General features: G+C 41.8%; 1 protein-coding gene across 3 annotated transcripts in view; it reads left to right on the top strand.

The window, feature by feature from the left end:
- The window catches only part of LOC141007396 (rap guanine nucleotide exchange factor 6-like), a 163,275-nt gene that overhangs the window by 88,472 nt on the left and 47,056 nt on the right, over nt 1-27,747 (top strand). For all 3 annotated transcript variants that reach the window (XM_073479755.1, XM_073479754.1, XM_073479756.1), the window contains 2 exons: nt 21,504-21,635; nt 27,511-27,691. In XM_073479755.1, the coding sequence (XP_073335856.1) occupies nt 21,504-21,635; nt 27,511-27,691 (313 nt within the window). The remainder of the gene's footprint in view (nt 1-21,503; nt 21,636-27,510; nt 27,692-27,747) is intronic.

A 27,747-nucleotide genomic window follows, 5' to 3' on the forward strand; every position in this document is an offset into this window, starting at 1 on the left:
TTTGATGGTTTCTAAAAATAATATTTAGAAGCCACAGAGCTCTGCAGCTTTGACTGATTATATCTTTAAAATCTTTGTACTTTTGTTGACGGTTAAGTACTTGAAGGGGAGCAAAGATAATGGGACAAAGTTGGCGAATACAGGTGCACGAGTTATAGCATCTTAGTTTATATACAGCAATTGAAGAAATTGATTTGAATGCTTACAGTTGAACAGACGGTATGATGAGATGTAAGATTTGATGCTGATGGGGGTAATTAATAATTTACACCAAACCCCAGTGAAAAAATTGTCATTTTTAGCTAAAACTCAGCAGATAAAGTCAAATGGTGTTCATATCATTTGTTTTTCTATAAAACTGTCTGTGTATACATGATTCGTCTAATTTGTCTATGGACTCCCAGTAGTCCGCAGCAGACTGGTGATGATGTAGCCCTGTGTATAATTAACAGTTGTATGTCCTAGTTTTAGCTGCTCAGAATAATCCGCCGGAGTTAGCCTAGCCCTTGGCGAACTCCACGATGATGCAAGCAAAGCAACTCCAGCGCATGAAACGTGATTTGCGTCTTTTATGGCTTCTTCTTGTTTTTGTTGTTAAATATTTAAAAGTAAAAGGGCTGCATGATGATTGACGACATTGGCAGGACCCCTCTGCTGCACGGCCCATCGGCCGTCCGATAGATCCCCTACGTGTCGGTCTCTCTGGGAGCGTCTGTCTGGGTGCTGAACCTCAGAGATGTTTGTCTTCATTATGTATGTGTGTGTGTGTGCTTGTGTGCACATGCCGTCAGTACGATAAGTGATAATTAGGTCCCTGGAGATGAAAGGGGGATAAAGTGAGAAGATGTTCAGTCTAAGATAACACATTAAGTCTGTGCCACACGCAGCTTCAGAACTTAAATACCTTATTACTCATCTTTATTGCTTCCCATCTCTCATGTGATCCAAATTATTCATACTGTAGATCTCTCATTGCTTGTAAGGGGTCAAATGTCACTGCTGCTTAATGAAAACCTTGTAAATCCAATTTGCATGTTGTTTTGTCAATCCCTTTGTGATGGTTCATCAGTGCTGGCATGCAAACTGTACTTTTAACTGTAGATTTGTCACATCCTCCTTATCTTTAGTGACATTGTATATGACCTTCTGCCTTATTATGTAGGATCTTGCTCTTTCAGGTACGTTACACCCAGACCTGACAGATACTTGATCTTGGAGGCTGATGGCGATGTTAGAATAGATAGACATATTTGGTTATTTGATAATTAAAGAATTGTCTCCGAGATGTGTAGGGAGCGTGACATTTTAACACTTAAAAAATCAACTTGTCTGTAGTTCTGCAATGGTTAATTAAGTTGTGAATTAATCTGAAAGTTATTTCTTTTTCATTACTTGAATTTAAATGGTTAAAAAGGCCCTTCAGATGTCCTTTCTGCCCCCCACCCCACCCCCGCAAATTATCAGTTAACTATCACATTAGATGACGACATCAGACAGTTGGAAAGTTTAGCGTTTTACTTTAATGATTATTCCATTATTAAGATAGCTGCTAATTAATTTCACGATCGATAATCAACTAATCATTTCTGCTCTGTTTGTATTGATGACGCACTCTAAATGACCTCAGCCTTACCTTTGGCGTTTCTGTCACAACATTTCTTGTTACTTAACAGCTGTCATATACTAACACAAAAATATAAAGTGTTGCAGGTTGTTACCAGTCCAAGTTTCAGAGCAGGTGACCTCATTTGTCACTTGTCGGCTTTTTAAATCTCCAGGCTCCCGAGGCTTTTTTAGTCAGATGTTAGCTCATTAACGTTGTTTACAGCTAAATTTAAAGAGCAGCTTTGGCAAATCTCTTCTCTTTTCTCTTATCTTTCATGCTTGGTCTTGCACTGTCTTAACTCGACCTGTTGTACCTGTATGTTATTACTGGTCCATCTATGCCGCATGAGTCAAGCTCATTTAGCTCATTTATCCTCAGTCCAGAGCCACTGAGAGTTTCATTCTCGCCCTGTTTGAAGTCCATAGTTAATTGGTCGGCGTCTGTGATGAGCCCACCTTTCGCAAAGGTTAATTAAGTTTCCCTCTTCCTCCCATTAGGAAACGTGTGCTCTGTCTGCAAATACAGTAGCAGTCAGAAACACTGCAGTGAAGAGAGGCAAAGTGGAAGACAGAGTGTGAGGGTGGTCTGCGAAGGGAGTTGAATTCCCTAAAAAAGGATTTTGTGAATTCGTTCTGGGATCTCAAGAAAGGAGGGATGAGGAAAGGAAGAAAGATGAAGAGCCATGCTGCAGCGTGATTTGAAGTTTGATGGAGGAGAAGGACAGAAAAAGTGAGAAAAGATAGAAAGAAAGAGAAAGTGAAAAATACATTAGTGAGAAAGAGAGAGCCTCTGAAGCAGTGATTTTTATTCCACAAGAGATTTTCACAATTTTATCATTGACTGCTTTCTCAGAATGGCAGCCTATTATTTTCTCCAGAAGTCGGCCTCTTTCGGTAGCTTTGGCCGGCCTGCCCTGGCTGGGATCGGTGATATTCTTCACTGTAGTGATCTTAAATGATTCGCCAACCAATACACCGCCAGTCAGACCAGTGGCAGCTTTGCATTTAATGCATTTTCGTACCACTCAGAGGTTTGATTAGCCTAAATGAAATTTTGATATGAAAACTAGTGAGCAGGCGACTGTTTGATTCATATGAATCATTTAGTTTTACTTCTCTACAGGGAATCTACAGCTGCCAACAGGCTCTTACAGTCATTTTACAGTCAGTTTTCCACAGCCTTGTTTACTACAGACTCAGAGAATAACCCTCGAGGCTGAACAGCTATAGAAAGTTTAACAGTTTATTTAGCAATTTAGACACTTCTGTTCATTACTCTTCCAAACTGCAGCTCCTATCATATAGCATGTCGTACTCTCTTGCTCTCATTTCTAACGTCAGAGGATAGTTATTGAAATATTGACTGTGTGGCTGGAAATTTGGCATCAGATAACAGACAGCCAAATGTAGGCCAGTGGAGCTGCTCTGTGGGGCCAGCAGGGCCATTTATTTCCTGATGCACTGAGCAGTTATGAGGCCTAGATTTATTTACATCTCCAATAAACAACACAGAACTTAAAAACCGAGGTCTGCTTGCGCTAGAATAGCCTCCCCTAAGAGTCAGCAGTCAGATGCTGCCTTTAAGAGGCTTTCAACGTCTTGCTTTCTTTTTTTATTGTTCTATTGTGTTGTTTTTATGGGCGAACTGTCCCTTTAAATCACGTCCTGCTCATCCCGGTGGAACACAACCCCAGTCTACATCCTCCCGCTGCTGCAAGACTTGTCAAAATGTTCTGCTGCTGAACTCTTTGACCCTCCCCGCTGCCAACATGGGACCTGTTCTCTGCTGAGCCCTCTGAGCTTCTGTTTTTTTGCGCCTCCCTCGTGTTTTCTCTCCATCTCTGTCCCTCTCTTCTTTCTGTTTTTAGCCGGGACTTCCTACTGTCTTCCTCTGTCCCCTTTCCTTCCTTCCTCGTCTGTTTTTAGTAAGGGACTCTTCTGTCTTCTACTACTTGTTCATCTCTTCTTCTCTCTTGCCCTCTCTCTTTTCCACATCTATTATTCAAACATCAATAATGGGGCCTGTTGTTGTTGTTGTTGTTGCCAGCCTGATGCTGCTGTTGTTGCTGCCCTGCTGGGGCTGTATCCTCACTCATCTGCCGCCTCCTGTCTTATAAATCACACCAACTCGTTCTAAAACCATCTGCATCCTCACATGTCCAACCTTTTCTGCACCAAATGGCACCCATTACTTACTAACCCATCCAGATGCCTTGCATTTAGTTTTCACTCATCTCTCTGTGGCTTGGCATAAGAATGAACCTAAAAAATTCATCACAAAGTTGGTTTTTGCCTCCCAGCTAAGGACGAGGAAGCAAAATTAAGCTTTGCAGGAAAAAATGTATGGAGAAATATAGCCAGTATCTATCTGTTGCTTTAAAGGAACCACAGGCTGCTACTCAATCTTCCTTCTGCTCAGCTGAAAGACTACTACTCGATTCATAAATGCCTTTTGAGAAATGTGTCTTTCTTTCGTCTCTGTAGCCGCCATCAATCACTTCCAAACAGATAAGCTTTTGCTCGAAAAACAGGAAGTGTCATGCTTCGCTGATAGGAGGATTTGTGTTCAGCATAAGCACATAACTGGAGATAATTGTAATAATCCCGACTCCTCTTGGCAGCAGACTTCCCTGGCAAGAGTGCAGCAGGTCCAGACTCTGGGTTGACCCGGGCTGCTCCCTTTGCTTCCCTTGCAATCAATGCTGAACATTGGTCTAATCAGTTTGTGTGGGGCCCATGCTGCATTGAATAGTAATGGAGGTGTTGCTATAGCAGAGAGTTTCAGTGGGATGATGGATTCAGTGCCAAGGCGAGGCAGGTCGGACGGATGGACAGGCAGACGGACAAAGCATCTGGCAAAGCAAATAAGTGCCACTCTTAACCCAAATCATTCATGGAAACATGGACCATAAATTGCTATAAAATAAATGGTTTAATTATACAAAGTGGAACCAGTGAGGTTAATGGTTGGTGGTTCAAAGTAGATTTAAATGAGGAAAGAAATTAGAAAGAGAACAAAAACTATTCTGCTGTTCAGTTTTTGTCAGACTTCTGTTTGAACAGCTTGATGCTATATTTGATTCAAGGTCGATAACCGGCCTACCATTCATCATCGGATCAGATGGGATAGATGGCTACATTAAACTGCTGAACCTCTATTGAGTGGAATAAGGAGATTAATTATTCTTCAGTACAGTCTATTGACCCTTTCGCTCAGTGCTGTGGATTCATGCCCAGACAGCGTTACGAGTCTGATTAGGAACTGAGCGCCTCAAAGCTTTACGCTTTTTTCCAGGAGGTACATAGTCAGATGTCACTCTGGGGGATAAAGATAACGCCTCAAGTAATTACCACACTGATTTCAATTCAAAGATGAAATAAAGTGATCGACACGGTTTAATTGGGTGAGCAACTGGCGGAAACCTTGTCCAAGAAAGTTTGGTCACATCGAACATAGAAGTTCCCCAGAGAGACTTTTTTTTTCTCATATTGACCAGTTCCAGGTTTATCATTCTGTCATGGCGCCTTTGAGACAGACGATTAACTTGTAGAAGTTCGAAGAAGAGGGTCTGTGAAATATCGTAGAATAGATTCTGTTTAAGGTCCACTTTGTAAGAAAGTTGGTTTTTGAGTCTCAATCCCAACTCCACGGATACAGACACTTGGGGACTGCAGGTCAGATCGTTTGCCATCCCAAAGCCTCAGTATTTGACGAGTTGGAAATGAGACTCAAATATCAACTTTCTTACAACATGGATGGTTAAACTTTATAATCAAGCTTTAAGTAAACAGTAATCATGCCTTTGAATGGTAGTTTCTAACCTCAGAAAACCAGTGGGAAAACATATTTTACTCATTACTTGAGAGGAGCAAAAGGAGCAAACCAAAGTTTCTTAATGCCAGTGGCCCATGTAATGGCTTTTGTAGACCAAAACAAGACCCAAGACATTCAAATTAGCTTTTTTAACACAAAAGGTGACATATAAATACTGTCAGAGGCAAGTGCGGTCATGATAATTACCCTCTGTGTCAGCAAGAAGTTACAAAGAAGTCAAAAAAGCAAAGAAAAATGCTAGTGTATGAGACTGTGTTGCTTAGGAATAAAGTTGAACTAAAGGTTTTCAGCATATTTTATACATTTTAGTAATTAAAGAAATGTGCGGTCAACAGGTTGGAGTAAGCCGTCGATCATAAAATGCACTTTAATCCTCCGCACCATCAGATCAGTGGATGGAAACCGCAGACGCCATTAAAAGAGTATTAGATCGTTGCACCGTCTCTCCCCTGGTACCTGAATATGTTGTCAGAACCATTTTTGTGCACTAAGAGGGTGACCTTTGCCAGGTGATGTAATGCCACAGCCTCTTCACGTTGGCCTCAACAGATTTACTCTGACCTCGAGCCCACAGACAAACTGATTGACAGACTGACGGGACTCACGCAGGGTGTCAAGGTAATGTGGCCGCTGAGCCCAGGTAGACGGAGGGCGATGGTGGTGAGAGGAGCATGAGCAGAGAGAGGTAAAAGAGTGAGAGACAAAGACAGAAAGCAGAGAGAGAGGGGGAGCATCTGAGCGAGAGGCAACAATAGAGAGAGAGAGTGCTTTTAGCATGCCGAGGGAGGTCTAGGATATCATATGCACAGGAAGTAGGGGTGATAAAGATCGATATGAGTTGCATTAGGCCAGGCCAGGCCCAACTCTGCTCCCATTGGTCATGAATCACTATTGAGTCCTTTTGAAACATTTTTTTTTCTTTGTAAGTCTGGCGATTTGAAAGATAAAACTGAAACATCACATGTATGTATACGCACAACATGCAGCATTGTTAGCTTGTGAGCACATTGTATCATCTATATGAGAAAATGGAGGTCTCATAACTTGCATTATTTCAAGTCACTTCAGTGTAACCTCTGTATGAGTTTGAATGGACCGTCCATTTGCCTTTGTCACATCCTAGTGTGTTGAGAAATTACTGAGGGTAACTGCTCTTTGTACTTGGTACCATGTTGAGATTTAGGTTCACTGTGTAGATCTACCTGCTACTCCTTAGGATTCAGATTGAATAATTAGGGAACAGCGGTGTCTAATTCAAGGACGCTACAACTACAGACATAAATTCAGTCTGGAAACCCTTATTTATACAGGAATAAGGCTGCAGCTAACAATTATTTTTATTGATTTATTTTCATGATCAATCGATTCATTGTTTAATCTATAAAAATATGAAAAAATGCTCATCACAATTTCCCAGAGCCCACAAATGACGCCTTCAAATTGCTCCTTTTGTCCAACTAACAGTCCAAAATCGAAAAAGTCTTCTTTTATATCACAAACGGCAGAGAAAATCAGCCAGTCCTCACATTTACGAAGCTAGAGCCAGCAAATATTTGACATTTTTACTTGAAAAGTGGATAAACTACTAACAGATTATCAAAATAGTTGGCAATTAATTCACTCTTAGTCAAAAAATAGATTAATCTTCTTATCCGGCTTTATGCAGGAAGAGTCGACAAAGCTCAATGGTAAGCATGACTTACCAAGAGAAGATGCCACTTCAAAAATAGGTATAATAAAAATGAATACGTTTGTGTAAATGTGTTTGAAAATGGTGTTTGATATTATGTGTGATGAGATCTTTTGACGAATATACTTTGTAAAATTTAGAGCTTTTGCAGAGCTTTTCTTCCAACAGCCTACTACACTCACAATACAGTTTCATTCCTGATGTCTAGTCAGTAAGTAGCCTTGACAATGTTTTTGAGTCATTCATTCCACAGCTGATCTTTGGGGTGACCTACCACCACATATTGGCCACAATTGATGGCCAGACATCCTTTTAAAAATGCACATATCCTCAAATTTCATGACAGCACCAATTCTCTTTCCAGCTATTGTCCAGACAAAGGTCACAGGCATCCACTCTCTCTCTCAGCTGATTGAAAAGGCTCTTGCTCGCTTAGTTTACCCGTCTTCACCTTTTGTTGTTGATCTAAGAAGTAAATGCAGTGCTCTCTGATTGTTTGAATGGGAGCAGGGGTATAAAAGAGCCAGTGTTGTGTCCTGAATGGTGTAATTACTGTCCATTAGCTGTGATAGCTTGAAATTCGAGAGTGAAAAGCCCACTCAGGCCCTGTATGCATTAACATACATACAGTGTGGCTGCAGGTCAACATCGCTGGGCTAAATGGACTGAAAGCGAGGCTGCTCGTGTGGAGACGCACTCTAGCCTTTGTGCACAAACGCATACACATCTGTGTGAGCCCTGCCTTCTCACTCTCAGTTTAACACCCACTAATGCAACACACACACACACACACACACACACACACACACACACACACACACACACACACACACACACACACACACACACACACACACACACACACACACACACTCAAGCCTCCATACTTGCAATGGTCAAAACAAAACACCCACATGCATACAATACATGTGCACATACACATAAATTACTCCCCCTCACTTTATATATGCAGACTCCACCTACCGGAGCTCTGTCAGTCATGAGCTGCTACCCCCACCCTTGCACATACACTCATCCTAGTGCTGATATTTCAACCACCCACAGCCCCCACCCCCCAATTTCCCTTGCTCCCATTATCTCACCGTTATTGATCCTCATCCCCTCCTCTGCCTGCGCAGCCAGAGAGCCTTTACTGGATAATTTTCAAGGGCATTTATTAACACAAGATGGGATGGATGGATGGATGGATGGGTGATTGCTCTGTGGGTGTTTTTGATAATTTGTGAGAAAAAAGACAAAGAGTGAGAGAGGGCAGAGAGAACGCAGACAATGTGTGGTTTGCCTGTATGAAAACAAATGTGATCAGGAAGCAGGAAGGTCAGTTTGGCATTGCAGAAACACTTAACCCTACTCATCTGCTAATAAATCATTCTTTTTTTTAATATGTTGAAATACACAGACACACACTGAAGTGATTAACCTTTAAAGCGAGCGATTCTTTGTGTCGTAGAGGCCATTTACTCATTCCTGAAATAAAACGTGCCGTTTATCTGTTCAGTTCAGTGAATAGAAAAACGATTATTTCTCAGCTTTTCAACTATTATCGTAACCGCATTTTAGCGTTCACATTTTTCACTCTGAATATTCATTACCACATTCAACTCCTTGTGCACATCTGTAGACTGTCACGTTGAGACGCACTGACAGCAACATGGAACACTCGCACCAAAAGCAGCCAATGATTATAAATTCAAACCATAATGGAAAGAGTGGCTTTTATTTTTCAACTGTATCAGCGCCAGTTCAGCTCATATCTCGCTTTGACTTCTCTTTGTTGTCAAGACCAGTTTTTGGCAGGTAAAATAATAAAATGCCGGAGTTCAGGATACGGGTTTGGTCGGCGGGCAAACAAAAGTTAATTTCCTGTCCTGTCTGCCCCTGGTACCGGAATTGTAGTCGTTTCTGTCCGGGCTGGAGACCTGAATGGGATCCAACATCAACGAAAACAGAACCAAAGGGTGGAGCTGCCCCCTGCACCCGGCCCCTGGGTCAACCTGTAGGGGTGCCAGGGACGCGCTGCATGTGTGTGTTTGTATGTGTGAAGTAGTGTGGGTTGGGCTAGAAGGCAGGAAGCATCTGTTAACAGAGGGGAGCCAGGAGGTACTAAGCTGCATGTGTGTGTATGTATCCGTGCACATGCATGTACTTGTGTGTGTGTGCATGCACAAGTAGTCGTGTCAGTATTAAAGCCAAGTGTTTAGCCTTCCCTCCTGTATCCGGCAGACCTGGCCGTGGCCCACCTTCCTCAGGGGCCCAGACATAGACGCCTTGCAGCTTCCTGTAGCGCGCACACACTCAAACATACATGCACATATTCTCACAGAACAAAAGAAATACTTGAAATTGATTTATAATGAAGTTGGCTTGATTTGAAACCTGCATAAATATTACATATTAAAGCCAGTGAAGTCCTTCCAGCATACAGAACACATAAGGTAAAACTAGTAGCATCAATAAAGCTGCAGCAACTTGGATGTCTTTCTGTTAATAACCGTCAAATCAACCAATCACATATAGATCCTTTAACTTAGTATCAGTTTGTATTTACATTGTTCTCCCACAGCAGGAAGATATAAGAGGAGTTGCAGAATATTGAGTGGGTGGGAGAAAGAAAAGATGGATGCGAGAGAGAGGAGATGGATGGGGAGGACAAGGCTGAAATGGCACAAAATAAATCTCCTTTTTTCAAAAAAAAACACCTGGATGAAAAGATGGGTGAGGGGTGCTGCATCAGACAATCCAGTGACCGTCAAAAAACATAGACTTTTATAAAAAAAAACAATATTCGCTTTTTCAGTGGTGAAAACTGCCCAGTGCTGTTGGCCTTAACTGTCCTGAAACATTTAACCTCAAACATAAAAATGTCCTCACCCTGGTGTTGAAGCGTGTACAGGAGGAGGACAGACAGGCAGCGACAGGTTGAAATTTCCTTTCAGAAACAACGAACGCTGTTTGGCAGCAACTGTTTGCTGCCTGCTGCCACACACACACACACACACACACACACATACATACACACACACACACACACACTCTAGTTACCAACTGGGAGGAATTTCCACTAAAGCCTGGTTGTAATACCTTCAGTCCTCCAGAGAAGAATACTTGACTCTGCAGGGGTGCCGACCCATTCTAATTAGCTTCTTCGCTGTGTAAGCCGCCAGAAAACTGAATGAGTGGTAAAGACTGTGTGGGACGAATGAGCGTGCAGCCAATTTAGAGCCATTACTCACCAAGAAAATCCAGACTGGCGTAGCTTACACTGATGAAGCGAGTGCGGCAGAGACATTATTTCATGTTCCAGGTTGTTATTACATTTACAAGTCAAGTCTGTTGCCTGTATAGTTCTTGTAAAATTCCTTGTAAAATCAGTTGCATGGTTTCTCTAATATCTATTAAACTGGGGCAAGGAATCTTGTACTTGTGCCTTGGACTTGAGTCAGACTCTAATCACTTATCTGGCTATATATCTCTCTGTTTATTTATTTATTTATTTATTCGTTTACCAGAAAACATAATCAAAAACGTTTCAGTTTACATATGAATGTAAATGTGCCGGAGTTAGCTAATGAGCTCATTTTCATACACAGTCCCTGGATACATTCTGACAAATGAACGCCTGATGCCATTAATGTAATGATTCAACAAGTACATCAATCCAATACAATAATAACTACATTACAGAAATAACAAAGACTTATTAAAACAATGAGAGTGTATCATGTAGTTCTCAGGAAGATTGTAGTATAAGGATTTCCTAATTAGATTATAATTTGGTATAATAGTGTCTAAGTATATTATATTTTAGGTCTTAAGGCATTTTTAAGGCATTAAATCTAGTTTCTAATTACAGCCTGATTAGTCGTATAGTTTATACTGTCTAATAAAGAATAAATGATGTCTAATTTGATACAAAATAAGGCTTATGTCTTGTTAGTGTACTCTAAAATAATGTGCAACCTCGATTTTTGTACTTAAGCAGTCATATTGTCATATATTAAGTCATATTGCACAGGCATGAAGTAAAGGTACCTTTGACCGTGTACACCAGACAAACTTGAAGCAAAAAGTTTCAGACGTGGACTTACTTGAAACTGATTATATGTCTCGACTTTATTCAGGACTTTATAGCCCAGACTTGAGACATAATGACTTTGTCCCACCCGATTTCAACATTTGTCATTTTCCCATGGAAATATACACCTTCAGTTTCAGTTCCAAATAAATATTTGAGTAACAATACAGTTCTGATTCAGTACAGGCGTCCATTGTTCAGGGGTTGTTCTCTGTGTTTGAGATGACAGCAATGTGTCCAGGATTTAGGAATGTGTGGATGAGTCATTAAACATGAAAAGAGGGGGCAAAGAAAGACCAAACGTATGCAGACACACCGTCTGTCTTTTCCCTTTTCCTCTTTCCTTTCTATTTACTGACTTTGTTTATCCGTCCTTCCTTCCCTCCTTCGCTGAGTCCCTCTCCTTCATCACTCTCAGACAACTGGGGCAAAAGTCACAGGCCTTTGGCAGCATTGGTGACAGTGCCATTCAGCATCCCGTCTGTCACAATACTGGCACGACAAAATGTGGATCCTGCCAACTAATGGCTGTTTATCCACCATAGGAGCTTGCCAGCCGCTCTCTGTCCGGGCTCAAAACTTGCCAACCAATGATAACCTCGTACCTCACAAACAGGTGCCTGCCAATTCACAGGATGCTGGGTTTTTTCCCCTAACTGAGATTAAAATGTGTTTCAGAGAGATTTTTCTAGGCAATGTGTTGCTATGCAGAATCCCCACCTTATGTTAGGAAATAAAGTTTTGTTTCAAGCTGCCAGTTTCAGGTTCCAACCATTAGTGACTCATTTTCTCTTCCAACACATTTCTAGGCATATGTTGCTGTAAAAAGTACTGCAGAGACAATTCACATAGTTGCATATTGCAACAATAACTTTATCATTTTTGTCAATATTGTGCTGCTGAAGTTAAGTGTCAGTATTACGTCAAAACGTATTTGCAGGTATTCAAATTCATTGTCGTGTTTGGATGTGCACGCTTTTGCATACTTTAATCATCAGGCTTATTCTCTCTGACTTCCTCCAGAGTCGCAGACACCGTTATTCAACTGAGTTGTTCTCCCCGATGACTAAACGGAACATCATGCTTCCTTGCTTCCTGAACAGAACTCCTCTCAATGCATGATCAAGTGTTTATTCTTGTGGGAAAGGGTGTTTATTCTCTTAGCTCTGGTTTAATCTTCGTCTGCAGTCCTGAAGAATACATGAGTAAACAATGTAAAAACAGCAGCAACACACAAGCATTTTAAGAGACACTTTTTAGAAAAGTCGGGCTGGCAGAAGAGATGGAGGTAGCCTCACCGAGAGAGACAATCCATGTGTCTGAATCCTTGTTTGTGTGTATGCACATGCAGTCTTCTCTGCTTGACAGTGTTTGAGTCCTCATCTCCTTATGTGGTCTCCTGCTAACTCCACCCAGTCTCTTGCTCTCCCTCCTCTTTCCTTCCCTCTCTCTGTGGCATGTCTGCCTTTGCAGTTGTCACCTCCAATTCCAACTTCTATTCATTACATCTTCCCTTTCCCCAGCTGGCAAACACACACACACACACACTGTCTCTTTCTTGCACTGCCATGGTAGCTGAGATATGGTAGTCTGCACTGAGGTAGAATTGGATTCTTAAGAGATTATTTGAGACGTTTTATCTTCATCTGTTCACTTCATCCTCATTCGACCCTTTGCTTTCAGTCCTATCTCAGTTATATGCTCCTCACACCCTATGCTACCTTTGCTCTCTCTCTCACACACTCACACACACACTCTTTCAATCGAGCCTCAGTCGTGTGATGCTCTTTGCCTCGCTCACTGTCTCCTCTTACACTCTTTCATTTCGACTTTCTCTCTCTCAGTCACATTCTCACTCCATTTTCTCCCCATCTCCATCTGTCTCCCTGCACTGCATCTTACTCCAAGCGTCCGTGGACTTGCCAGTAATAGAGTGGAGCATCGCTGTGTGCTGAGCCTATTCAATAGGCTCAGTGTATGTTTTACTGAATGGAGCCTGTAGTATATTCCATCTGTGTGTGGGTTGGCATGACTTCGTGTTGTGTATTTCTTTTTCTATGTGTTGTTGTAGGCCTTCCTCTGTGCGTAAATGTGTGTGTATTTAATGTGCATGTATTTTCCACTCCGTATTGCTCGTGTGTGTGTGTGTGTGTGTGTGTGTGTGTGTGTGTGTGTGTGTGTGTGTGTGCATGTGCGTTTCCCGACATCGTCCCCCTCTCACGACTTTAGACCGAGCCAACAGTGGCCTTGATTGATCAAAGCTTTCGTCAGCGCTACAGGGCTAAATCTGGAGCTTCAAAATGTGTGTGTGTCCTGTACCAGACAGCAGAGCCAATGTTCTCACCTGGCTAGTCTGATGAGGCAACTTGCAGTCTTTTCACTCCTACCTGCTGCCTTTGATGCATAAATGGGGATCCAGTACGGAAAAAATGCAAGAATTTAGGATTTCTCCCAAAAAGTAGACAGAAAGTGGTGAAAACCAAAAGAGAAGGTGACGCAGTAGTGACAGGGGGACTGGAGGGTGGAGGCTGTAATGAGGGAGTGAATCACTGGACATAGAGAAAGAGAGAGAGAAAGACACACTGGCGAGTTAATAACCAAGACTATCAAAGCGAAGAGGTGAGATCGGCCGGAAGGAGACAATGCAAAGAGACAGAGCGACTCGGAGACATGTAAAAACCTAGCGGAAATCCGATTCAGATATCAGCTTAAGTATCACATCAAAGGAAGGATAGCTCATTTGTGCAGCGAGACTGTTGCGGCATTGTGTCTGTGTGCAGAGGTGAACTGCTGCTGTCTGTGGTGTAACAACCTGCTCGGAGATACATCAACACATGGTGACAGCTGTTACTAGTGGAGACATATGTTAACAGCTAAGGTTTAACGTGTGATTATATTCTAAATATATACTGGGAAGGCTTTTTATAGAATTTACTTTCTATTGAACGCCTTTTTTTTCATGAAGCGTCTATTTATAAAGTTGTTGCTAGAAAGTGGAGCTTACTTACTCGTTGCAGCAATTGTGAATCACTTTGGCCTTCATGTGGAATACACTCGTACGAAACATGACAAAGACGCTTCCTGTTATGTAATCAAAGGAAATGCAAGGTTAGCCAGTGCACTTTAAACAGAATTGAAAGTATTCTCATTTTTAACATTGTGCCCTGATTGGAGCACCTGTCAGAAACGAGACAAAGCCGTTACACTTGGAAGTCTTTACTGATCAAGATATTTCATGGCAGTCACTTTTTGAAGCCAGCCTGCGACCTCAGCACACAACAATTCATATATTTCTCTTTCTGATGCAGTCCAAAACAAATCGAGTATCTGGTTCTCTTTTTAATATAGTTCCTCTTGTGTTTTTATGTAAATGTCATATTTTTAATTTGTCAAAGGTTACATGTTTCGTTTTTTAATGTACCTATTCTGCACATGCAAGCAAAGACACATTTCTGCACAATAAAGGTAAACAGTGAATATTTTCTATGACTTAACAGCTTGATATCTAAAATATATTGTTAATGGAAAAATGTGTTTACAGTAAAAGTATAAAAAGGAACACAGATATTAACATACCATTGTTCTTTTACTACCGAGTGGTGGTTGTGTTGCTTGGCTCGTTCACCTCAAGTCATGTCAACGTAGTTTGTCACTGCTGACATCTACAGGCCGACCGTGCTCATGTCATATACCCGACTGGTGACCTCACTACCCATTACCATCCCTGTATTTACTCAGCTGTGGGGTTATGAGTAGTGTATAGCTGCTACATCCAGCTTAAGCGACTTGCAAAACAGGACTTCATTGCACCACAGCTTGTGTACATTTTCAGTCAGAAGGATCAAGCTGGTGACTTTTTCGTTGAGGATTTTCTTTTTGGGGAAGATTAATGATACTTGAATGAACGTTGATCAGCAATAGCCTTTTTTGTATCTGAGAATTGAAATTATTTTTTGGGTATTTGTGGTTGGTTGGTTTGAGTATAACCAGGATAGTTCACATTTAAAAACGTGACAAAGGAAGATCTTGCAGAGCACCAACTCGCGTTCATGTTTTTTATCTAATTGGATTTATGAACAGAGGGACGTGTAAAATGACATTCGTTCGCTAAAACAAAGATTTCTTATTGATTGCCAGCAAAATTAGCAAGCTTAAACCTGAACCTCTCCAAAGACTTCAGCATCTGTTCGGAGACACTGAACTGAATAACTTTCTCTCTGCTATTGTCATTTTTGTTTTCCCTCCGCAAACACAACATTGTCTTTAAATATTCATTAAGCTTTGTTTCTGTCATTGTTTATTGAACCCGTTTTAATTATCATCCTCGTCAGGATTCATCAGCCTCATCACATTTTCTTTAATTACTCAGCTAAGCCATTTGTCCCCTTTATTATTCATCTTAATGTATTGTTCTCACTCTCGCTGCCGTTCCTCTCTGTCTCATTATGTGTGTTGATTTATATGTCTTCGTCATGCTCCATCTCTTTTGATAAATCTTCTGTCCTTGTCTCAAGTCTCAGGTGTGTCCTGCCCTGTAGTCATTAAATGGTCTCTGCACCCTAGCAAAGCGTACGCTTAAACAGCATTGGGTCATTTTCTAATAATTCATGCAAAAAGGAATTGAACTAGCAGCAATGTTTTAAAAACTGATCAGATGTGGCTTTTATGACACCCTCCTTTGTCATGAGTTTAATGGTGCAGGTGCCTTTTGGGACCCTTAACCAGCCAATTCCAGACTATTATGCCAGACAGACCAGGACTCATCCATTAATGTCTTCAGGTTTCCGAAAACATCTCTCTAAGCATGACCTACAATGTAGCAAGGATTATCCAAACACTAAATTGCCTTTGGGAAACCCAGTCTCTTGTCTGTGTAGCCAAATGGCCAGTCTGGGCTTTATAGCCCATTTTATCACTGAGGAAATGGGAGGAACAGAGCACTCAGGCCCACAGCTAGTTAATCTCATTGTTAAAATTGGATGCAATAAGTGAACTGAGTTTGGTTTTATGGAAGAAAGGAAAAAAAAAAGCATTAACCTAATATGTGTTTTAATAAAGTCAGCTTTAAAAATGCAGAGTGGCCATTTGTATGTTGGTTAATGTGCTTTTGTCCATGTTTGATAGATGGGTGGGGGGGGGAGGATCATTATTTGGGTGGTAAACGGCTATGAACACAACATAGTTTTAGCTTGTTGGTCTCAGACGCTGTAGAGAACAGACACAAATGAGAAGTCATATTAAGTGTGTCTGTTTTAAAGGTGCCCTGGTAGCTCAACAGGTAGAAGTGTGCTACGTTCTAAAAACGGCCATAGAAAACTCTTTTTATGTGGAGTGAGGAAAACCGGCAAATGTTGGGTTACGACCAGCAGTAACTTAACATGAATCAGCTGAAAAGCAAACATGATGAAAAATACAGCGTGTGGGACGCAGAAGAAATATTCAACTTTAAAGCGCAGAGATTGAATTAGAAGTTACAAAAATACCGAGAGATGGTCATCAGGGGTTGGCCGTAGTCGTGAGACGTCACCGCAGCCCGCTTTGGCCCAATTCCAGAGAAGGTCTGTCTCGGGCTCAGCTCAAATGGGCGCATTGAAACTGGTGATGGAGAAGCAAATCAGCTTGGAGTGGCTTGACTCAACTGGGCCAAAAGTTCAAGTGGAAAAGCCCCCAAAAGTCTTTATATGGCTCAGGGGGCCATTGATGCTCTACTAGCTGTGTGGTTGCTATTGTGCTGAACACCAGGTCAGATCGGATGTCATATTTTAGAGACATCCTAATAGAGGACGAATACCACTACATTGATGTTATTTGCACAGACATATAACAGGAAATTGAGACCTACCAAAGTTCCTGTAATAAGGGACAAATACTACGCAATATGTTGATGGATTGGACATCATTGGCGACAGCGTTATGAACATACAGCGATATTAGAAAATGATTTTCTGTATTAGTCACAGCATATTGCCCAGCCCTGCCAGATATGTTCTTTGTTCATGACATTAGCCAATTATTCATTTATAAGCCACCAAACTAGGGAACGACTTGATGTTCCAACAGCTTCAGCCCGGTTCCTTACAGGGTTTTTTCACCCTTGGTGGCTGCTGCATCTTTCTTGATATGAATGTTTCCTCTCCCTTACTGTGATTGATGATGAGGTGCGTTCCTCTGGAGTTAATCAGAGTCTGTAAGTGACTGATGGTGTGAAACCTTGGTCTGTTTGCCTGCGACATAACATTTAAAGCCAGCTTGATCCTCCTATGATTGCGCCCGCTCGTTGACATGATAGAATTGTACAGCTGAAGGAAGCTTGCACATTTATATTTAATCTCCTAACTCTCATCCTTAATGCATGAGGAGAATGGAAGACCCCCTAACACCCCGACATACCCACCCCCCCCACGACTCGGCCCCGCTGGGAGAGGGAAAGAGGAGGATTAGAGCAGGATTAAGTCTTGGGTGTGAATAGGAGCCACGAGACCGCCACAATTATTCACTTCCCCCATCACTTTCTCAACCTGACTCCCCCCTACCAGCCTTCACTCACACACACACATGAACTTCCTCTGCCTGTCCTTGCCCTATTTCATTACCTGGCACCTTCAAACACACACACTTGGAGCAGTGAGAAACTTTTCTCTCATACTGTATCTAACCTTAATTTCATATTTGAAGTCTTTTTTCTTAGTGAGGAAATAAATCCAACAAAGTGAGCATTAGCTGGATGAATTTCGCGATTAGATCACAAACACTCCAATGCCAAGTAGAGCCAGATCAATGTATTGTACCTTCGTTTTTATCAGCCAGTAGTGGATGAATACAATATGGCAATGTGAAGTGCTCTACCCATTAATTAGTGCCGTTAGGAACATAAATGTAAGTCACCTATGTCTAAATGACAGAGCTATTACTTTAACAGCTTGATGAAGCCAGCGATTTTATGTTTTTTCATGTCTGCAATGGGTTTAAGTGTATTTCTGAAAATATTAGACTATCCCTTTACCTTTTAATGACCTTGCTTGTTTCCTTTTGCACATCTCTTAAATGACCAAATGTTGGTACAGTTTCAGCAGCATCTGTCACAACAAAATCCAGCAGTTTGATTGCACATCTGCATTTTCACTGAGCTCCTGATCCTGATACAGACAGTAACATTCACTACTGAATTGCCAAACCTTAACCCTGACCTTCCTGTTACACAACTTTGACATTTTCATTGTAACTCGCAACAACTAACCAACCTCTTGAACCCTTAAAGCACTTCTCTTTGAAACTGAAATTTCGCAGACAAAGTTTCTGTTTGATTCCTAAACTTTGCCCTACTGTTCTCAGACCTCTTATGATCCTCACAAGATGAAAGTCTCACCGTAACTTTTTTCGGTCCTGATCGGCTCAGCGGTATGACACAAACTTCTGTCTCAATGTATGTGGATTCTGGTGAATTGATTAAGTGGATGCAGGGTGGGAGCTTCATCATCGCCAGCTTATAACTGCTCCATCACACAGAAATCAATAAATACTTACCTGTAATAAAATTAGCCATCACTCTCTGTCCCCCCCGCTAGATTTACCCGTCTCTTCTTATTCACACAGAAACGCAGCTAACTGCTAGTGAAGAGTGTTGGTCGGCAGCAAACATCAGGGATGAGAGAGGAAAATTCAAGTTGTGTATTTGTGTGATTTAGTCAATAACACCAGCAGTCAAGGATTAGGTGTTGCCTGCAGTTCAATATTTGAAACACACAATGCATTACACTGATGTACCTAATGGGGAAATGGATTTCGCTTAGATACTCCTTCAATCACAGTAAAACTAATGTGTGAATGTTATAGTAGCACACTTTGAAATTAGTACTGTTTAAGTGTTGCTAATAGCGCCATCATCATTGAAATATCTGGCTGCTACAGAGAAACATGGATGGACCTAGGACGTATAAATAATTAAGTGGTATACTACATTAATATAGGTGTGTGTGATGCAGAAAGAAGGCAGCAGATGTGTTAATGTTTAAAGTTTATAGACGCTGAAAGTTTTGGGTTAGTGCTTCGGGTCCATCAGTATTTGACGACCTGGGGATGAGACTCAACAATCAACCATCTTTCTCCAGAAGTTGCATTGTGTTGCTTTCTTAAGCCACAAATTAATAACAAGCCATTGAACTTCTTAAACTCCGCCCTCAATACTGTCTTCCCCTGTGGGTTTCGGGACGTGGGGGAGGGTTAAGTGCTGATGGGGTCGCTGATGAGAGCACTGAAGGGGCAGCACCCCCAGACTCTTTAATATTACATGTTGGCATCGTGGTTCCTTGTTGCCTCAGCTACAGTAGCTTCCAAGCTTCAGTTTGGCTTGGTGTGGTTTTGCATGTACAACTGTTGGTGTGGGTGCGAGCGTTTAAGCGAGGGTTTATGTGTGTGTTTGGACGGCCAGCGCTGTCTGATGTGGCGATGGAGGAGGTGTGCTGTAGGTTTGTCCGTTGTCGCAGGAGGACTTCTTCTCTCACCCTGACACTGCCTCGGTCTAAGCTGGTAAGACTTGAGAATCGGAGGTTTGGCTTTCTTCTAGAGCAGAAGAGGCACCAGGTGGATTTGTCCACTAGCCCAGGAAATAGAGATGAAACTGAAGTATTACGTGTGAGACCTTATCCAATTTTGTGTTGATAAATCAAGATGTAAAACCTGAACTTGAACTTTGGTTGACATGCTTGTACACACTGGATAAAGGTGCCTCGACTGTTTAAAAGTGGAGTGCATGCACATGAGCTTTGCAGGGCTTTTGTATCTTTCAACGTTGCATCTGTGAGTCTACCAGGAAGCAGTGTATTTGTGTATTCCTTTGTGTGTATTTATTGTAAACTGTGGCTTTCTCTACCAATTGGTCAATGAATTGGTGGTGTAAATCAGTCTGTTAATGAAGAAGAGATAGTTTCACACCAGGATAGGATGATTTTTTTCTGCCAGGGTCGAAAATGTTGATGCAGTGCTTCAGATTGAACCTAATGTGGACTGAAAACGTAGAACTATGATGCACAGATACAGTCACTTCACAAAAGACTCCCTCTCCATGGTGCTGAAACATTCAAACCCACTCTCCTTCTGTTTATATAATTTTTTCATCACCCAGATGAAGCAGCAAAATGTAGCCTACTATTGACTGAAGTATTAGACATAATCCTTCATTTTTAACTAGCCTTATTTAAACTGGATTTTAAAAATAGCTAACATTAAAATAATGAAGTTACGACATGTGTGTGCAGTCATTCAGTTTAAAGGTTAAACATTGATCTGGCGGTCGGTTTGTCACTTTTTCTGTTTCTCTGGCAGTGTTTTGTCAGTGACGGTTGACAAGTTGTCCTCTTGCACAGTTTAAACCACAGTGTTTTTGCAGAAGGATGTGAAAACAATCTCACGTTTTTCAGAAGTCTGTTGGCTGCTTGATTGACAACTTTGTCTCACTCTGAATCTGTGTGGTTTATTTGAAAATGAGCTCTGAGCAATTTTGGATTGCATCTTTGCAAAAGATGATAACGAAATAGAAACACATTCAATTTGTTTGTACCGGTGCTCATACTTTTCCCCATGCAAATTGTCTTGAGCTGCACAGAGCTAGATTTGCTAAAGGAATTCATTCTGTTTGTGGCCCACTTCACGTATCTGCTTATTTTATTGTTGAAAAAGTGTTTGGATGTGGCTCTAAATTAGTGTTCTTGTGTTCACGTGCATGTTTGTCTATTCAGCGTGTACACATAGCTCATAACATGCAAGCCATCTGCAGAAAAGAAAGCAAGCCATGCCGTCCTCATAAGACAGCCACACTCTATAGTTTTCTTAAGTTTGTTAAGGACGCTCCTAAGATATAAAACCAGCCTACCATCTCTGACTCTCTTCTGTCTATCAGAAATCATCTCAACCTCTAGCCTTGGATCATAATTTACAGCCGTCTGAAGTGTCTGAAGTGTCTTCAGCTCCGTCCTCTTCATGTTAATTATCTTGGAGTGTAACATGTGAGACAGTGCCAAACCACATTGGCTTTCAGGCAGATGAAACAGCCTTGTATGTTTGTGTGTCTGTGTGTGTGTGTGTGTGTGTGTGTGTCTGTGTGTGTGTGTGTGTGTGTATGTTTGTGTGTCTGTGTGTGTGTGTGTGTGTGTGTGTGTGTGTGTCTGCCTGTTTTCTTTGTAAGCTTTGCCCCTGTTGAACTCTCATCCTCACCACCTTCTCTTGTTTTTTTTCTCCTTCTGTCTCTCTCTACCACTACCACTACCTGTCTGTCTGAACAGCTTCCTGCCGACCTCAATAAGATGCACCTAACGGACCACGCCCACCAGCAGGTGATGCACATGCCTCCCAGCCAGTCAGGATGCAGCATCGCAAGCGACTCAGGAAGTAGCAGCTTATCAGATATTTACCAGGTGGGTACCTCACTGCTGTAACTTTTTAGTTTCCTTCCTTTCTCACCGTTTTCAAGTGTAATGCTTAATTTGTTTGTTCGGCTACCTCTTGTCTCAGAATTCATGTTTTCGCATATCCTCTTTCTTTTAACAATCGTGAAAAGGTTTGTTAGTTTGTTCTTTGATGAATGTCACTTTAATTACATTACATACAAAAAATAACGAAGCCTGTCTAATCCAGTGACAAACCCATCTCCATCTTTACCACCGCCACACAGCGGCAACATCTGCTCTGTGGCAAGTGTTTTACTGATGGTGGGTTCTCCCCGGCTTGATTCGCTCCAATTCTGTCTTCCCACCTGTCGCATATACATCAACCCTCCACCCTCCCTCCTTGTAATCCTCGGTATCTTGCTAATTATTGCGCATCAGTTGTGCGTCCCGTTGATCCTTACCCTACTTCCTGCTGCGGACGAAAGGTCACATGCAGGAAATGAACCTAACCTTTCGAGCTCTTCTATACGTCTGCCACAGGTATAGAAGCTGTAATGTCATCAGTGTAGCTGGGTGTATAATGCTATCTGATTCTATTGGTAGTGTACATTGAATGGTAGTGAAATAAAGACAGTGTGACATCCAGTGTGCACCATTTACGCAGATGATGTCAGACATGATGTTCAATTTAGATTTCCCAAAACAGGAATGTCAGGAATCCTTCAGCATGAGAATTAAATCGGGAGATTATTTACTTCAGGAAATGTCCCATTTCCTCCCAGTCCTCTCATTTTCTGTCATTTGGCCTCAAACAACTCTCAATTAACTGAGCTGAACAAATCCTTTGAAATTGTTAACTCTGTCATTCAAGTGGGATTTCATTCATTTTATGCGACCGCTCTGCTCCTCACTAAAGGTTTCTTTGAATGTCAGCAAACTTTTATTATACGGTTTCATTCATTGCAGTCACTAAGGTGCACAAGGTGTAAGTGTAATTCATTTAAAGGTATTATTGCCCGACCCAAAGGTCTTTTTATTTTGCTCTCATCTTGTATCAGCCTCACCTTTACGTGACATTTCTGAGTGTCAAGCAGCTCAATGTGCTTTGGAATTGAATGCCTCTCTTGAGTGTAGGGTGTTTTGGAACGACCATGAATCAATAATCCATAAAAGGGTACATGACAAGGCTGTCACCTCATCATTTTAATCCCTCAGATCTCCTAATCTCACCTCTTTACACTGAAAGTCCTGCTAAATCTAAGAACCTTTCAGTATTGCCACTCAGTCTCGACTCTTCCTCACAGGGTGCTGTTCCTCTTCACAACATACACGCCATATTCTTCAAACATGTTTGTGTTGTTAGAAGCGGTTCTGTTTGACACCAGCTTGTTAGCATTGTTAGCATGCATCAGTGGAACTTTTGAGGTCCATTAGCTGTGAACTAATGAGCTAGGTACAAGCTAATGAGCTGGGATGATCAATGGACACTGCTGGCCATGAAACTAATGAGCAGCTTTTAGTGAGGAATGTTAACAATGCTAATGCCCCAATTTTTTAATTGCCAGTGTTTAGATTTTATTTTCATCCTATTTTATCAGGTCATGGGTGAGAAATATCAACTATAAGCCAAGTGCCGGCCAAACTAATTAGGAGGCCTCAATCTGCATTCAAAATGTATTTAGAGAAAAGAAAAAAACAAATAATAAGGAGAAAGTCATATGGAAAAGACAAAAACACACAGCTAAAGGCTCACTTTGCTCCCGTTACGTATTAAATTAGATGTCACTGTCACTGCCCACATACTTCCACGCGTCCCTCACATTGACATGGATGTTAAGCAATACACCCACTAGAGGGCGCTGCTCAGTGTCAAATCGTTCTTACATGGACCTCCACTTTTCCTTCGCCACCACCCAACTCACATTTATTTCCCGTCCAATCTCCTCCCCGCCGTTTAAATTTCCCACCAACTCTCATAACCTCCCCTCAAAAAGTTTAGCCATTTTTAAAACTTCTTCCTCTTGACCTGTGCTCATGTCTTGCTTGGACTATTGGCTTCACTGCTACACTGCCCCTCAGGACTACTGGAGGTACTGCTCCGTAGGTCCGTATCCGTAAGATTTCCCGAAAATATGCCGAAATCTGGACGAAAATGACTGCACAGTACGGACAGAAGTCTATGTCTGTATCCGGATGTGTATCTACTATTGAGCATTAATGAGCTTCAAGACATTGGGGAATACGTACCTGCTGCAAATTACCACCAGGGCTGCATTAGTTACTTCAAAAGTAATGGCACACAAGTTGTAGAATCCATTTGTCATTTTCAGCTGAATGTGCTCTCAGAAGAAAACCGACTGAGAAAGACATAATTCAGATATCCGAACCACAACCTGCCCTCCCTCCTCAGCCCGTTTGTGAAGTGTTTGCAGATTGATGCAAGTCAGGTGAACCCGGGTCAGACGTTGAACACCTGAGACCTGATCTCTTCATCCTGAGATTAGATATTAATCGCACGGATCTGATCCCATCAGCTTGTCGCTGACCCAGCTCTGCGTTTGTTTACAGCTGTCTTAAAGCGCTGACCCTCCAGTCAGCTGTGCTCCTCAGCTGTCAACACAACAGTGTTTTTGTTTTGGGGTATCTCCCAGTCTTTTTTTTTGTCTCTCTCTCTCTTACTTAACTCCGTGTCTGCAACTGTTTCACCCTTTCTTTCATTTCCCTCCCTTGTGCCCTTTCCCTTCTCTCTTCTGTTAGTTACTCTCTATTATTCTTTACTATTCGTTTCGTTGCTCGTTCCATCTTCTCTTTCTTCTGTATCCTGAACTTCTGGTGCTGTCCTCTGTCATGTTTGTCTCTTTCCTGCCTCTGTTTTTCTGACACAGCACTGTTAAAATGTGGGGGTTGTGTCGTGGGCAGATCTGATGTGCCTCGACTCTTGGAAATGTCCTCCTGGCTCAAACTCGTTCTGAGACCAGGGGACTTGGACTGAAAGGGCACATCCTGCATTCTGAATGAACTGAGCCTCTCAAAAGCACTGAAAGATATGTCAGTGGCAGAGGTTGAGAAGAAAAGAGAGGTGTTATTGTCTCAGGATTGCTCTGCTGTTTTTGCCACTTACCGAGATGCCTCTATTTTCCAACAAAGCTCAAATTAAGGGCTCCTTTTCTGCGGGACTTGAACCTTTGCCAGAGTTGTCTCTCCTGCTGGGAACTATTAAAAGTACCACCACACTTTCGGCTGACTTTAATTGCTGTAGGCCTGACGAATACTTGAGACAAATGTCCTCCTAGAATTGATAAATGAGAAATTTAGCAAAATTAAAAATGTATTCTGGTTTTGCGGTTGAGTGTTTTGTGTGCCGATTGATAAATATGGAGTATCTGCCTCATTTACTATGTTATTCACTTATTATCGGTGTCAAAGACAATAAAATCAGGATTCACATTTAATTTTGGGGGAAGTATTTTTTGCCGCTTCTCTAATTGTATCTATTAGGCTAAAATCAAATGCAGAGCTGAGCAGCTGGTGTGTTTTCTAAAAGTCCTCTGAATAGCTTGTCCAACCCAAATGTATGAAAACAAGCGAGGACCTGTGCCTGAACTCTGTTACGACCGTTAGCTTAATCTTCTTGCCTCAGAGAAACCTATAAAACCCTTTGGCCAGGCACGAAATCTCTGTGTAACCCAAGATCTTGATCGCACTGTTGGTTAGGGAGTCCATCTTGTTGTGAGGCAGGGCAGGAAATTAACCTTTTCCCACCAGCTACAGCAGCTTATATCACAATCAAAGCTACTCTATTGTTGGATTACCACAATGTAGGTATACTGGTGCCTAGAAGATGGATGTCTTCTGGATTTCAAGGACTTTTTGCTCTTTATTCCATGATATGCCCTTAAAGGAATGATATGGACTAGTAAAAGAAAATGAACTTTGATTAAGTATTTTGACACACTAGTTCTGTAAACTAGGCTAAAAATTGTAAATATTTTCCATTAACAATCGGTCTTACCAGTCCTCAAGATCCATATCAGCACCGCTGTTTGAAAAAAATAATTAAAACAGGTAAAAATCTGGCTCAGTTTTCCTCGACAGTTCTCTTCATTTTTTGGTCCTACCTGTAAAGATGGTAGCAGATGGCCTGCAGTGCTGCCACCACCACTGGAGATCTCCTCTTTTCACCTCTAGGTTGACGGTTCAATTCCCAGCTGACCCGAAAGCCCCCGTGCCCCTTCAGAGCGGCACTCTGCCAACCATCTGTCTGCCCCGCACAGGGGAAATATGGTGGAATATGAATTATTGCTACTGGATTTAAATATTTGGCTGTTAGTTTGGGACTTTGTGTCAGGGTTTGCGCTCAGGGTCGCAGGCACAGCTGCTCATTCCAAGGTTATTCTTCATGTGTTGTGTGGATTATACATCACTGAAAATAAAAGGAAAATGAAATAGAGACGTAAAGTTAGAGGGGATATTTGACAAATGTTGATGATTTTTTACTCTATTTTTTTTTTCTGTAGCTTAGATACCATATCTGACATGCTAGTTGGCTGCTTTTTATATCACTCAAAATTGCTAATTCTAGTAATTCGACTAATTTTTTTTTTTGCTTTGTCTTCTCTTGAGCACCTTTCATATTCCCAAAATGTAATATGATTTATCACTATGTACCCATTTCCCAAGGTTTAAGGAAGACTTGGTTGCACATACTGTATTTGCCAGATGCTCTTTTCTTTTTCTTTCTCCTTCCAGAAGAAAATGTTACATTTTTTCATAAAAAAAAACTGGAAAAGGTAGAGCAGATAAAACCCAAAGAGCTTAAAGGAATAGTTCACTCTAAAACAAAATTCAGTCATTATCGACTCACCCACATGCTGATGAGATCTCTGGTGTAGTTTCTTATTCCTCAAAGTGCAGCTGGAGACCCGCGGGGGTACCCTCCGGCAGGAATAATCCATATAACAAGCATAAGTGGCGACCGAGAGGAAAAGGTCCATAAAACTACACAAAAACTTTGTAATATTCCTCCATACTGCTCGTCCGCTGCAATCCAAGTGTCCTGAAGTGGCGACATCCAGAGTTTACTCGAAACGACGTCATTTAGTACATTTTTCTAGCCTAAACAGTCACTATGCTATATCTGCCTGGAGGCACGCTCTGCATTCATGCGAGTCTCCCTCACAGCTGATTGCACTACGGAAGCCGCGCCGGACAAGATGAACGAGACTCGCGATAGATACACACCGGTATTTACATCCTGCTGTGAGTGTCAAAGTTTCAAATCACTAGTGCAGGCAGATCCCTCTTGTGTTTGTGTGTCGCGCGGTCGCTCAAAGAAGGAAGTAAATACCGTGTGTGATCTATCGCGAGTCAACTATTCCTTTTAAAGACAAAACTTGCTAAAGAAGTCCACAGAGGACCAACTACAACCATTAGATCTGGGAGAAGTCATTTAGTCTCCTCATTTTTATCTTAGTCGGTGCCCAAAACACCGGAGCCTTATAATGTTATATACCTGTTCTTTGCTGACATCTTGTAATGATCTTGAATACCCTTAAACCTCATTTGAGCATGCTTTGAATCAAATCTCTTTTATGTCGCTTGAAATTGAACACCACTTTCTTAAACTGGTGTACTATTTCAAGGCCTGCCAAGCATATTGCCGTGATACACATCACTGCTCCAGGATCATTTCTAGGTTGCATTATTACTGGAATAAAAGCTTCACACAGTCGTTTTAGAGTCAAGCAGGTTTAATTCTAAGGCAAATGAAACTCTGTCTAGAATTATTACATGTCCTGAAAATCCATAAAATTTTAAGTTACTTTCAAAGACTTCTCCCCAGACTACTTATTTCTGCTGTTAGTAACCGCTGTGCTGCCTTCTCCACTGTCTTTGCCACCAGGCCACGGAGAGTGAGTTGGGAGATGTGGACCTGTCCGGACTTCCAGAGGCTGCGGTGGATAGCGAGGAAGAGGAGGAGGAAGATGAGGACCTGGAGAGAGCTTCAGACACTCTCCTGGGCCGAGACCTGGTCCGAGAGTGTCTGGAAAAAGACCCAGCCGACCGCAACGATGACGACATTGGTCAGTAACTCTCTGCTGGTCCTAAACAATCGTTTTTCTTTCTAATGTGTCTTAAT

The sequence above is a fragment of the Pagrus major genome, chromosome 13 (genome assembly GCF_040436345.1).
Source record: "Pagrus major chromosome 13, Pma_NU_1.0".
Lineage (NCBI taxonomy): Eukaryota > Metazoa > Chordata > Actinopteri > Spariformes > Sparidae > Pagrus > Pagrus major.